General features: G+C 36.5%; 1 protein-coding gene and 1 pseudogene across 2 annotated transcripts in view; one reads left to right on the forward strand and one right to left on the reverse strand.

Moving 5' to 3' along the window:
* The window catches only part of Fut8 (fucosyltransferase 8), a 295,663-nt gene that overhangs the window by 128,783 nt on the left and 152,119 nt on the right, over positions 1–14,761 (forward strand). For both annotated transcript variants that reach the window (XM_017802945.2, XM_029555569.1), the window contains one exon: positions 12,374–12,801. In XM_017802945.2, coding sequence (XP_017658434.1) covers positions 12,599–12,801 — 203 coding nt within the window. In that variant the 5' untranslated portion in view covers positions 12,374–12,598. The remainder of the gene's footprint in view (positions 1–12,373; positions 12,802–14,761) is intronic.
* LOC103749310 lies at positions 1,144–4,261 on the reverse strand (annotated as a pseudogene).

The following is a 14,761-nucleotide window of genomic DNA, read 5'->3' on the forward strand; positions in this document are numbered from 1 at the left end:
ATGTCTTCTGCATGAACAGCCAGTGTTCTTAACCGCTGAGCCATCTCTCCAGCCCAAATACATATATTTTAAATATTATACCAATAAACCTTTATCATTTAAATTTTTCATGGCTTTTTTTTTTTTTTTTTGGTCTTTTTGAGACAGGGTCTCCTTGTACCCCAACTGCCCTGGGACTCACTGTGTAGACCAGGCTGGCCTCGAACTCACAAAGATCCGCCTACCTCTGCCTCCCAAGTGCTGGGATTAAAGATATGTGCCACCATGCCCGGCTAAATGGCATACTTTTATAACTTTAAAAAAATAAATATTTGCATTATAGCAGAAAATCACTTCCACAATTTATCAAGAGATAACTAAGCAACAGCACCATAGAACTTAGAATTTGTTTCTCAGTATGCAAGTTCTAAAGCACTAAGCATTCTAATGAGTACCTGCAGCAGTGATAGCTCTGCGGCTGGTTATCACAGCAGCCCGTTTCTGTTTCTGGCAACTCTAACTTTTCTATTACTAAATGTCAACAGGTTTTCTGATAACCTCCCCATCTGTCAGCCACTCAGGACTCAGAAAAGGGGAGAACTACATTAGTATTAATGTAAGTCTGCATGGACATTCATTGTTGTAAAAAGGCTGTTTCTACCATGCTATTTTATAGAATATCTGGGTAAGATTAATTCATAATTTTTAACCCATAAAATTCAGCTCAGTTCAGTTCCAACCATAGAAAACTGTACTAGTATCTGAACATAACTATTTTATTACTGAACATTACTATTTTATTATTTACAAAATGAAAAAAATGAAGGACTATTGGCAGGCCAAAGTTAAAGGTTTTTTTAACCCAGTGATTCAAGAAACATTAAGCAACATTTCCATGCACTCACACATCATTTCTGAAATATGCAAACTCTTAAAATTCATATTAGTAAAACTTTAATGTATTCACAATACTTGTATATTTTTGAGGGTGGGGAAAATTCATAGGTCTATACAGTAACTTAGTATTAACAGTTGCTCAATTTTCTTTAATATTTTTTGGCTTTCATCAGTACTCATAGTAATGAACATTTTGCAAGTAAGAATTATAGTTTCACTTTGTTGAATTCATCAAAAGAAAAACACAACTAGTTTAATGCTTTTGCATTAAACTGAGAAGTTAGAACTGCAACATATTAAACTGAAGCCTTCATTGTGATCAATAGCTTGGATCTTTTACATTGTAAAGTTTCTTTTTCTGCTTATTTTGGAAGATCTAGAAGATTAAAACAGGTATGAGAAACCAGGAGGTAGTCCTCCCCACCTCCTGTTGCCTGGATGACAAGCGTCAGACTCTTCATACCAAGAATGGGGATGTGATCACTACCTGTCAGAAAAAAAAAATAACAGAAATTGTTTCTTCTTTTCCAATGTAATTCATGAAATACTTCCCAGAAAATTTTTACTGTGGGATGGTCTGCCCAATACGCCCCTTTGTATTCGGTATTCTTTGCCAGTTTTTTCCAGTCATAATTTGTATTTCCAATAACCATAGCTTGTTAATTCATTAGGCCGAAAGAGCAGAAGGACTTTTCCTCCATAGACCTTATGAAAGCCCATATGAAAAGCATCAAATAAAGAAGCCACTGATTTACTGAATATATAAGCCACATAGGCATCCACAAACTCCTGCTGATTTTGTTTGTTAACAGCTGTGTCTGCACCATTTAGAATAAGCTCTTTCACTTCTGTTGTACCAAAGTTTTCAACAGTAATTATAAAACTGAGACAAAATGTTTCCTCTGTATCATCTTCTGGATAATCCAGTAATTATTGTATGCTTCTCCCAACATCAGGCATTAGCTCTTTTAGATCATCCAGAGATGGCTTCTTTTTCAATAGTTTCTTATATAAAGCCAATGGAAAATGGAGATCCACAATAGTAAAATTATAAATTGCTAATCCAAAGATGACACCAATCAAGTGGAATAAATCACTATCTTCAAATGTCTTATCCAAAAACCAAATGAGCCTGGAATCTTCGTAATATCTAAACATGCCGTATTTAGGATCTGATAATTCTCTCATTATGACCAAAAAAAATTCTTTGCATACACCTCCTGCATCAGCATCTTCTCCAGCAAATAGAACCTTAAGTGGCTTCTTGTAATCGATGTTCTTCGTTTTCCTAAGAACTTCCATTGAATCTCCTACAATATTCTCTCTGTGCAGCACTAGAATTAAGTGGGAATTCACAGATTCAATCACTGGGAGAGAAAGAGAGGAGACATATCTGTCTGTGGGACTGATCAGTAACCATCTGCATCTGTAAGACTGCATCTGTTTGTAACAGAGTAGTTTTTGCTTGGGTATCAAATACAAATGGGTATGTGCAAATTGTCACAGGGATATCTGCCAACTGGTTTGCATAGAGCCAGGGCTACATAGTGACTCCATCTCAGTTAATCCATGGCTGACATCCATTCCATAGGCCTTCTGTTGGACCCAGTTGGTATAATCATTCCTTATGTCTATGAATTCTTGTACTTCATGTATATAAAATTTATCATAGTGTAGAATCTGTCCTGTTTTCTCATTTACCCTGTGTAATATTTCTAAAACCTTTAATGCGGTATGAAGAAAACTGTTGACAATTCTTTCAGAAGGGGGAATGCCGATCTTGTAGAGTTTCAAAAGATGTACCACAACTTCCTTAAAAAGTTCTACAACTTGAGGAATAGTGGAGGTTCAGGTACTGACCACCAGTTTTCAAGCACGATTAGTGGTGCCTTTCTAGGTTCACAAGAGCTGTACCAAGGGAATTGCTATTGTTGTGGAATTGTTGGAATCACTCATTGGGACATTCTGGTAGAGTAAGATAAAACCTCATTGCTTCAGCATCAGGTAAGGAGCTAGTTTAGGTATAAGATTTTTTTTTTCCAAACTAGCTGCCCATGCTGAGATATTTGAGGATGATTGGGTTGTAAAAGTTTGTGGAACAACAGCCTAGCCATATTCATATCAATCCCTGAAAACTTGGTGCCTGTTCTATAGTGGTCATCATTGCTAACAGCTAAAAAAACTTCTCTTCAGGCAACCAGACGAAGAAAATGTTCCATCTGCCTCATTGGCTATCTTCACAGGAAACCGTCCAGAAGGATAGCTGAGCCTTTCTGAATTAGAGCTTCACTCACTGTCCAGATCTGCTTTGAAGGATCAGGGCATCTGAAGTCATCTGGTAGTCCACAGCTCTGAGGACTAGCTTTGATCTCCACTTGAGAAAGTTCTTTTTATACAGAAATATTCTTCAGAATCAATATCTGGTAGACACTGCCCATTATAAGGAAACCAGTTTACCTTTACAGTGAAAGGACTTTTCCTGTTGCTTGTTGAGCCAGTTCCCAGCTGCCCATTACCACCAAAGCCAACGGAGTAAATTCGTCCTGAAGAAGGAACAAATGCAGAGGTGTGCTGCCTTCCACAAGCAATTTGAGTGACAGTGCTTCCTGTAAGCTCAAAAACTTTCCTTGGGTTTATTTCATGACTGGTTGAGTTATGCCCCAACTGACCATACCCTCCAGCTCCAAAAGTAAACACTCTACCTTCCTTGGTTAATGCAGCAGTATGATCTTCTCCACAACAAATATAAACTTTTCTGAGATCTTAGTGACTTTAGTAAATTAGGAACATACCTATCATTTTCATCAAGTCCTCGCTGACCAAATTTGTTGAGCCCCTATCCAAAGATAGCTCAGGAATGAGTAAGCACAAAACTGTGGGCTCCTGCTGCATCTTGCATGAATGGGATTCCAAGTAGAGACTTAATATGCTGTGGTGAAATCTGTACAAGTGAATGATAGTAACCACGTGCAACTTGCACTATCCAACAAACTTAATATTTCTGGACACTCTGATACATTCCTCTGATCCTAGTAGGCCAAGTTGTCCATCAGAATTGAGACCCCAAGCATACACTTGGCCCTTGTCGTTAAGTGCTAGTGTATGAGCTTCTCCACATGAAACAGCTATGATATTTTGTGCATCCAGGGCAACAACCTGCTCCGGTTTCCTTCTGGACTTTTCATGATCTAGCTGTCCTACATCATTACATCCACATGTGTATACAGTTCCATCATCCAGTACAAACACAGTATGTCTGAGTCCACATCCTACATCTTGGACTTTTTTATTTATAAAAATGTGACTTTTTAATGGGCTCTAGTACAATTTCTTCATCAATCCCACCCAAACCTAGTTGTCCAAAAGATACATTTCCCCAGCACATGTTTGTAATAACTTTGGTCTTCTGGCTTCAATACAAAAGTCCCTTCTGAAACACTGGAAACTTGGAGGTTACCTATATCTTCACATCAACAGAAAACTGAAGCTCTTATTGGCCCTTCCAGGCAGGTCTCTAGCCCTGGGCACCCTCCTCCTGCCGCCTGCCACCCGCAATCCCCTCGGCTGCCCGCAAGTCACAGCTCTGCCTGCCGGCTTCTAGCTGCAGTGGTTGCCTTCTCTTGTTCTCGGTGACTTCAGTTTGTATAATTTGTATTTCTCTATATTTGCCTAACTTTCCCTATACAGTATTTAGTTTAGTGTTTATGTTAGTTAAATAACTGCCAAATTATTTTGAATGAGTCTTGCCATACCTCATGTGATCATAATTCACAGAAAAACACATCAGGCCAGACTAGCCATATTGGTGGGAGCTCTGTGTTTGATTGAGAAACCCTGCCTCAAAGAATAAAGTGGAAGAGCAATTCAGGATATTTCTCAACATCAACCTTGGACCTCCTCATGCACAGGCACACATGTGCACATATACACCCACATATATATCATACACATACATGAAAGTAGGAAAAAAATCCTTTTCACACAGTCAGATGCCAAATGTGGCTATTGATAATTTTCTTATTTGTTAGGCTTAAAAACAATTTGATAGTTAAAATAGTACCACATGTTTTTTATTGTTGTTTCTAACACAGTGATTGAACTATTTCTATCATTAAGAAATGTGGGAGGGGAAAATGTGAAGGAGCAGTCAGAGTCAAAGTTTCAGTCATACAATGTACATTCTAGAGCTCTATTTTACTTATACTACTGTTTTATATCTAAGAACTTGTGAAGAGGGCAGATCTTGTAAAGTTTGTGGAAATCAGCACATATCCTACTCTAAGTTCCTCCATATTAGGTAAAATGGTGGCTTTCAAGACTATGCCTTGCTCTGAGTAAACCATTTTATTCATTTATTTGTATATATTAATGTATTTATATTGTTATGTTCACCTCTGTGTGTGCACACACACACATGCACATGTACATGCTTACACTGCAGATGCACGTGGCGGCAGAGACTGACATCAGGTTGTCTCTTCAATCTCAGTTACTTCTCCACCTTATTTTTGGAGACAGGATTTCGCATTGAACCTGGAGCTTGCCGTTTTAGCTGAGGTCCTCCTGTCTCTGTCCTCCAGCTTTAGGATTACAGGTACCCACAGCAATGCCTGTCTTTTTATATGGGTGCTAGAGATCCAAACTCAGGTCCTTTTGTTGTACAGCAGCAGACAGTTTTACCCATCTTCCCAGCCCCAGGAAACATTTTCTTATTCCTGCTTCCTAATCCTAACTTCTATGATATGGAGTTGATATAACTTAGTGCTATCTCTGAGAGATGTTTAATTTTTATACACTCACACTTAATTTTCCTCCTCATAAATATTTTGGTTTCAGCCTTAGAGGGTCTTAGTCAGTGAATATCTAGCCAGAGACAGCAAGGATCTCCTGTGCAAGTTTCTGAAGAGGCGTTCCCTCCCCCATCAGCTCACTCATCTATAGGACAGTGACCTGCAAATTCCACTTAACCTTACATTTCGTCAGCTCTGGGTTTTCTCTTGTTATCCTAGGATGACAGCTTTGAGTTGTCCTTTTCTATCTTAATATTCAATAAATGCGTTCTTGGCAGAAGGTTGAAGTGATTGTAAGGCTTGTTTATCTTCATTGTCCCTCCCCCCCACATTGAGCATGGCAGGCTTGGCTGACCTTTCCTCTATATCTGAAAACAGATTTTCATTTTTTTTTTACATGCCTCTACCTTTAAGCAGTATCCCCAGACCCTTTTAAAACGAACAAGAATAAATAAGATTTCTCTAAATTTTCTAGTTGTTAATTTTTTTTTTTTTTTTTAGTTTTTGTGCCAGGCAGATTACTACTAGGCTAATACTACTATCATGGTTGACAGTAAAAGTGAACAGTAAGAATGCTTTTAGATTCATAGTATATTGTGCTATACCATAATTGTGATTTTTTTGTCAAAACTTTCACTTTTTGTATACATTATTTTATTACATTTATTATATAAAAGAAAAATATAATAAGATTCAGTTCTGTCTTACATCTTGTGTTCCTTTGTGCCCTAGGTTTTGTACATATTACTGGAAGCAGACAATAACACCTGAACTAAAGACCAGGTCCTTAGTTTAGTATGGAAGGTAGTCATGTATTATCTATGGTTGCATAACAGATTACTGTAAGAGTAAGTTATTTAAAACAACATGTCTTACCTCTTGGTTAGATATCAGGAGATGTTGTACTGGATCCTCTATCATGTCTTCAGACCCAGAGCCTGTTAATACCCTATAATGATAATGTGGCCTAAAGCTGAAGTCCTCTATGTCTATGCTGGTGATGTTGCACCTCCAAGCTCACCCACACAGTTGCTAGTAGGATTCAGCAAATGTAGGAGGTACTTGTGGTATTTGGACTGAAGGCCTTTGTTCTTTTACTTTTGGCGGAAGGCAGTCCCGTAATTCCTTTCACAAGCCCCCCAATAAGGCAGATCACAATATGATAGCTTGTAGCATCAGAATGAGCACGCAGAGAAAAATGCAAGCAAGACAGAACTTCTTTCAGTGTTTTGTGACCCTATCTTGAAAGTGAAATCATTGACTTTTTTCCCTGTTCTGTTAAAGAGGCACTAGGTTTAGCTGAAGTGGAGAAGAGATGACCCAAGGGCGTGCATACTCAATATGGGAATCATTGGCAGCTATTTAAAAAGCTGCTTTCAACAGCATGTGGTTTATCATACAATTAATTATAATTGGAGCTATTAAATAAGAACACTAACATATACTACACAACAGTTTGCTACCTGTCATACTAAATGCTTCACATAGATTATTTGAGCATTCCCCAATATTCTTCAGAAGAGGTAGGAGTTTTACAGATAAATAAATTGGCACTTAGGTTACCAAGCTATAATATAAGAGAACTAATCTTAAATCTAGGCACTGCTTATTGTAGCACCTATAATTTTACTCTCTACACCTTGTCAACATTAAAATAAAATTGCATTTTATTGAGATTGTTGCTGCGCCAAGCACTACAGATAATATTTTTATATAATTAACCTCATTTAGGCCCTGTAACAGTTCTACTAAAACTACCCAACTTACTGATACTTACTGCACTCTAGTCTTCAGATTTAGGAAAGTATTTTGATAAAAATTTTACTTGTGATATTTTTATTATTCTAGAGATAGAAAAAATAACCCAATTTTCTAACTAGTGAAAGAAATGAATCACCTCAGACCCTTTAATAAGTGTTATTCTTAATCAAATACATTTGCAGAAGGAAGCCTGGCATATTTCAGTCTACTTACCCTGCAGAAGAAAAGTACTGTGGGATTCTGAAGAATTGAGTATATTATAAACATTTGAAAGCAGTTCACTGTGAGAAAAATGTCAATGGGAGGAACTACCTAAATTTTAGTCAGAAATTAGCTCATGATAATATATATTTAATGAATGTTTAAATATTTTTACTAACACATTTGAAATGTTTTCACTTGTACTTGCACAAGTAAATGGAGTGGGTTCTATGTCTCTCCCACTGTCCTCTGTCACAGTGTTGTCTTTGTACACCTAGGAGAAAAATGAGTCAAAGTGAGAGAAAGTTCTATTAATGATTTAAATTGAAGCATATGATTGTTGATTTAATGGACTTTAAACCAGCAAATTAGACTAAAAGTATATTATAAGATATGGGTTGATTAAAAACAAATCCTAATTTATAAATGATTTTATTTTTGAGCCATTTTTCTTAAAATATTGTTCTCTCCATTCAGATTTGCTATCTTAATTAAATGTAGTTGTAGCTGATATGCTCGGTGTCTTGACCTGTCAAACTTTTTATATCACGTATGGCATCTGTCACTCACTCACTCATTCAGAAGTTTTCATTAGAGATTACTAAATGCCAAATAGTGCTCTAAATGCTTGGGATACAACCGTGAACAAAATTAGGAAGTTTATATTTTAGCAGTCATGGTTCAAACAAAGAATAATGACAAGAAAATAACCAGGCATTCACTGTGGTTAGCACATGGGGGACAAGTTTGATACCTGCTCTTTTAAACCATGCTGAGAAAAACTACATTGAAAACGACTCATTTTTCAATTTGACTTGCTTTTGTTGATTCCATTAAAAACTTGTTAAAAAACTCTAGGATTCTGTGAAATATTCTCTGAGAAAAAAGTTAGGAGGATACTGTTAAGAAAGCAATAATAAAAAAAGTGATAATGTTTTGCTTATACAATAGTTTCTTAATGCATTGTAGCTTGTATAATCTCAATCTTGATGTGAATATATTAATTTGCTATCTTGCATATTTTGAAAGTGGCTTATTAAATTCCAGTATAATTTGTATAACAAAGTCTATGTTTTTGTAAACTTTGAACTATTGAAGTTATATCTTTTGCTGACTTCAAATAATTATAGTTTTTTTATAATTGCAACTAAAGTGTTTCAATCCATCTTGCTATTACTTGTTATTTAAATTATTCTTTTTGGAAAGCTCTTGTTTAGATGCTTATCATAGCTGCCTCAGTTACTTTTGCTGTGAAGGTGTGCTAGTTAATCTGTTGATTTGACATAAGCTAGAGTCACCAGAGATGAGTAAACCTTAATTGAGGAATTTCCTTCATCAGATTGGCCTGTGAGCTGGTCTGTGGGACATTGTCTTGATTGCTGATTGATGTAGGATGACCCAGGTCATTGTGGGCAGTACCTGTAAGCAGGTGGGCTTGGGCTGTATAAGAAAGCTAGATGAGCAAAGCCAGGGGCATCTAGCCGCAAAGCAGCAACCTGTGGTCTCTGCTTCAGTTTCTGCCTCTGGTTTCCTGGCTTGCTTCCTCCAACTATGAACTGTAACTTGTAAGATTAAAATGCCCCTCCTTCCCATGTTGGTTTTGATCAGTCTTTTATCACAGCAGCAGAAAGGTAATGAGGACAGAAAGGAAACATAAACTTATAATTTCTTATATATATCCTAATATCTTGGAAATTGCTAGGGTATAAATTGGTTCAGCACATGATAGAATTTTTCAGTGCTATGTAAGTTGTCTTAGTATTATTGGCTCAGATGTTCTAACACATTTACATTTTTGATGACTTATTAAATTGAATCTATTACTTCAGCAATTTCACTTTTGTGCTTAGTTTCTAATCAGGAATTCCTGAACATCTGCATTGTTTCTATATATGTTAAAAAGTAGACTTCATATAACTAGATCCTTCACCTAAAATGAGACAGACTTTAGTCTTAAGCTTGAATGAATAGATGGGATAGCTGAGATTAGAGGAACAAAATTTTGAGAAAGGGAGAAAAGGAACAGTGAAGTTAAAGAACAGCAACAATAATTTTAAAAGTGCCCTTGATAATAATATGAGAGGTAGGGAAGATGCCCCAGCCCTAGGTGAGGCTCTTTTAGCAGTTGATAACTACTGGGAGGAGAATCAGTTTTCCTTAGGATTGTTATACCTGCTAGGTTGACCAGACTCCAAGTGATAGACCCACACCCAAGAGCATTTTTTACACAGATTAGGTACTCCTTTTAAAAGATTAAAAGAATGGGCTGGGGAGATGGCTTAGCAGTTAAGAGTGCTGCCTGCTCTTGCAGAAGACCCAGGTTTGGCTCCCAACACCCATATGGCAGCTAACAACTGTTTATAGCTCCAGTTCCAGGAGATCTGATTCCCTCTTTTGATCTCCTCCGGCATTGCACACATGAGTGCACTTACATCCACACAGACAGCATTACCCATATGCATGAAATAAAAATAAAATAAAATAAATATATTTTATAAAATAAAAACAAAGGGGGCTGGAGAGATGGCTCAGCAGTTAAGAGCACTGACTGCCCTTGCAGAGGACCCGGGTTCAATTTCCAGGTTTGTAGCCTCCATGTGGGTGCTGGGAATCGAACCTGGGTCCTCTGCAAGAGCAGTCAGTGCTCTTAACCCCTGAACCATCTCTCTAGCCCCCAAATAAAATATTTTTTTAATTAAAATGATAATAGAGAACATGAAGCTTGGGGAGGGAGTTAGGGCTGCGGTGGACATGAGGTAGGAAGGGGTCTGGATATGATCCAAATACATTCTATGAAATTCTCAAAGAATCAAAATATTTTTAAAAGTGTCCTTGATAGACTTAACATTTATTTATAATTTGCTTAATTTATTTTTATTTTATGCCTGTATATGTGTAAGTGCATCCATGTCATGTAGTGCCTGCAGAAGACAGAAGAGGGTGTCAGATCCCCTGAAACTGGAGGGAGTTAGCATTTATTAAAACAACAAAGTATTAAATATTCATTGGAATTAGTGCTTTTTAAAATTTGACTTTCAAACCGTCTTCAATGAATAGTTGTTTTCATTCTATGTTTTAGCCAGAAACCAGAATAAATGGTAAGGAATTGGAATGTTTTCAGGACATTCTTTTGAAGAGATTTCTTTTTTCAATTCTTGATCATTTAAAATCAATTTAAAATTGAGGTTCAGAAGTAGAAAAATAGTGGCTCTGATTTTGGAAACTTTTTTTTTTTTCAACTTTTCTATTTAATCGTAATCGTTTAATTTGTGGTCATGACCATCCTTCCCATCCCCATATACTCTTGTATACTGAAACTTTTTTTTCTTCTCTCATTTATAAGGAACTCCGCAAAAATTCGCGCCTGGATATGTGATTTCTCTTCCATGACTTTAGAATTACCCAGTAGTTTTAAGTTATATTTTTGCTTACAAATTCTTTGGGAGAAAAAATAATTTTGTTTCTAAGAGAATTCCAAACATTGAGAAATGACAAATGAAACACATAACTAAAACTAGTAAAGAATGAGCATTATAGTTTAAATGCATAGTAACTAAAGATCTAGATGGTTATAAATTAGCCTTTGGTTATAAATTTTGGTATTTATTAGTGCATATGAGAAAAATAAATGGATTTCATTATATTTTCATATATATGTATATAATGCTTGAATCATGTCCACCCCTGTAATTATTGTCATTTTAAATGAATTTGAGGAAAGAATGGTCTATCCTCATCCATTTGAAATTTTGCTTGTGATGTTTGGTGTGGTTGCCAGCTGGTTAATGGGTTAGATAACCTTTTCTTCTCTAAGTTACAAAGAAGTTTTAGAATTTATCCTAAAAATGACAGTTTGCCTTTTACTTGAAGAGTTAAGTAGTACAGTGGCAGCAGAGCAATGAGATGGAAGGAGATGGAGTTGAGAATTTGTAGAAATGAATTCACTTAATTTGGGGGGGGGGTGCTTTTTGAGACAGGGTCTCCCTACAGCCCCAACTGGCCCGGAACTCACTATGTAGACCAGGCTGACCTTGAACTCACAGAGATCCACTTGCCTCTGCCTCCCAAGTGCTGGGATTAAAGGCGTGCACCACCACTCCTGGCTGAATTCATTCTTACTGAAACTTTTTTTTTTTGTTTTAGATAAATGAACACATTAGCCTGAAATATGTAGTAGAATACATACTGGTTTTAGTTGATTACCTAAAGATGATAGAATCTTTTGGTCCCCATGTAAGAGTTATTGCACAATAACATAAGAAGGAAAAGTGATGATGGCACTTAGGCGTTCAGGCTTGGAGTTAACTAATCTGCTGTCTGGTAGAACCTAATGTGTGTGGTTGACTTAGTATACAGATTTAAAGCTTTCACTTTAAAAAATATTATTTTCATTTTATGTGTATGAGTGTATTGCCTGCATGTATATGAGTGCACCCGTGCAACGCAATACTGCGAAGGTCAGAAAAGGTTGTCAGATTTCCCTGAAACTGGAATTAGGACAGTCATTAGCTGCCATGTGGGTGCTGGGAATTGAACCCAGGTCCTCTGCAAAAGCAGTCAGTGCTCTTAGCCATTGCACCATCTCTCCAGCCCCAAGCTTTTACTTTTTACTTATTACTAGACTATTAGATTATCCTCCAGCGTCTTGGCCAGGTAACACCATTGAGTTATATTTTAAATTCCATGCACATCAATATAACTATTTTATTTATCGTAAATAAATGCATTTCTTACTCTTTCCACAGCATGTAGAGTCCATGAAGCACTGGACATTAAAGCTTCCTACTTGAATCACCAGGAGCATCTCTTTGAAAGCTCACCACAGGATTACCAGAGAGACTAATTTGTTCCGGAGCATCATGTGTTGAAATAACAGAAGTCTGTTTACCTGTGCTAACTAGAACCAGAATTACAATGTTTCCAATTCTTTGAGCTCCAGGAAGCCAGAGGTGGGAGTTGAAAATCTGAAAATGCGGCCATGGACTGGTTCCTGGCGTTGGATTATGCTCATTCTTTTCGCCTGGGGGACCTTGCTGTTTTATATAGGTGGCCATTTAGTTCGAGATAATGACCACCCTGATCACTCTAGCCGAGAACTGTCCAAGATTCTTGCAAAGCTAGAACGCTTAAAACAACAGAATGAAGACTTGAGGAGAATGGCTGAGTCTCTCCGGTAGGTTTGAAGTACTGAAAGATGAATGATGAAATATTCTGCTTTGCTTTTAGGTATAGGACCTCACTTAACTGTTGAAAAATACTTAAAAATTTTTATAAACTGATGTGTTTGCAAAAATTTAGATATTTTAGTAGGCTTTTAAAAAAATGTTAATGATACATCAATATAGTCAATGTACAAAACATCTATGTAGTTGAAAATCTTATTTTACATATGAATCTTAGTATGTGAAACTGTTATTTATATGCCCATCTGTTATTTAAAATTACCTTTAGTCTCATGGTAATTTTAGTATATTAAGTCTAAACCTTATGTGATTTGAATTAATATGCATCAAATAATATTATTATTCTGTGGACTATAACACAGACATATTTTGCAAGACATATATAGCTTAACTAAATTCTTACGATAAAAGCAAAAATTGTTAGGTAAAACAACTGGATCTGAAATGTGGGTAATTATTATCATTGTTACTTTTCTATTAAAAAAAATGTGACATAGCAGTTGAAAGATTACAGTTGTTTACAAACCAGTTTTCTATTCTCAGGGAAAAAGTAAATAGTGGTTCATAAGTGCTATCTATTTTTACTCAAAGTTACTGAGTTTACAAGTCAGCTATCAACTTCTAGTCTTTTTGCTTTACATCTAAGGATGATTGTATATACAGTACTTGTTGTTGCTTAAAAAATGATTTCGAGACTAGGAATGAAGAGTTGAAAGTTTCCACGTAGAGATGGTAAATTGGCACTTCTGGCAAGTGGTATAGAGAAAAAGAGCAGAAAATACAATGCTTTTTGAGAAATGTGTAATTCATGAGTGAAAACTGGAAACATCAAGTTGTGCAAAGATTCATAAGAATAGTTGGAGACAGCTATGTTATGGAAAGTGAGGAAAAGGTAGTTGGCCATGTTATATATCCTTGAGCTTGAGAGAGGCTGCCCTTTAGTCCTCCCATTTGCTGTGTGCACCCATGGCATCCCACTTTCCTTTTAGAACTCTTTCACATAGTGGACTTGCACAACTTTTTTCATCATCATAGTATTAATTGTGGTCTTTCCATGTCCTATGAAGGCAGTATTGGAGGTTAAGATTTTTACAAAAATGATTGAAACATGGTTCCTTCATGAGTGGTGGTGGTGATCATAGTCCTTAAAGAATTATGAGTCAGCAAGACACTAAGTGATCAAGGGCAAGAAAGTGGACTGAAACCTTCTTGAGTTGTGTTATTTTATTGGAGGATAGTCAGAGAGAATCATGGAAGTGGTGATCTTTGAATAGTCTCAATGTAGTTATTCTTTATAGTAAGCAAAGATTGATAATTTAAGCATTACTATTAATAGCTATCATTTATTGAGAATTTGTTGTATGCCAGACACTGTGCTAAGGACATCGAGCATGAATTGTTTCACTGAAATCTGTGATATCTTTATGAGATTCTAGTACCATTTTCATAACCATTTTTTAAAGTAAACTTCAAACATTTTAAATTTTATTTTTACCTGAATGTCCATCTGTACAGTATGTGCATGCCTGGTCCATCGAGACCAGAAGAGGGCATTGAATCTCTGGAACTGGAGTTACAAGTGGTTGTAAGCCATGGTGTAGATGCTGGGAACTGATCCCAGGTCCTCTGCAAGAGCAACAGGTGCCCTTAATAACTGATGTGCCTTCTTGCCAACTTGTTTATAACACATTTGCAGATGAAGAATCATTAAGGATGTTGAGTAATTTAATTTGCCCAAGATCACCCTTTAAAAAAAATATTTTATTTATTATTTTTATTTTATGTGTATACGTGTATTGCCTGTATGTAGGTAAGTGCACCTGTATCATGCAATGCCCTCAGAGGTCAGAAGAGACTGTCCAATTTCCCTGGAACTGGAGTTACAGACAGTTGTTAGCTGCCATGTGGGTGCTGGGATTTGAACCCAGGTCTTCTGTAAGAACAACCAGT

The sequence above is a fragment of the Nannospalax galili genome, unplaced genomic scaffold (assembly GCF_000622305.1).
Source record: "Nannospalax galili isolate Female #2095 unplaced genomic scaffold, S.galili_v1.0 scaffold285, whole genome shotgun sequence".
NCBI lineage: Eukaryota > Metazoa > Chordata > Mammalia > Rodentia > Spalacidae > Nannospalax > Nannospalax galili.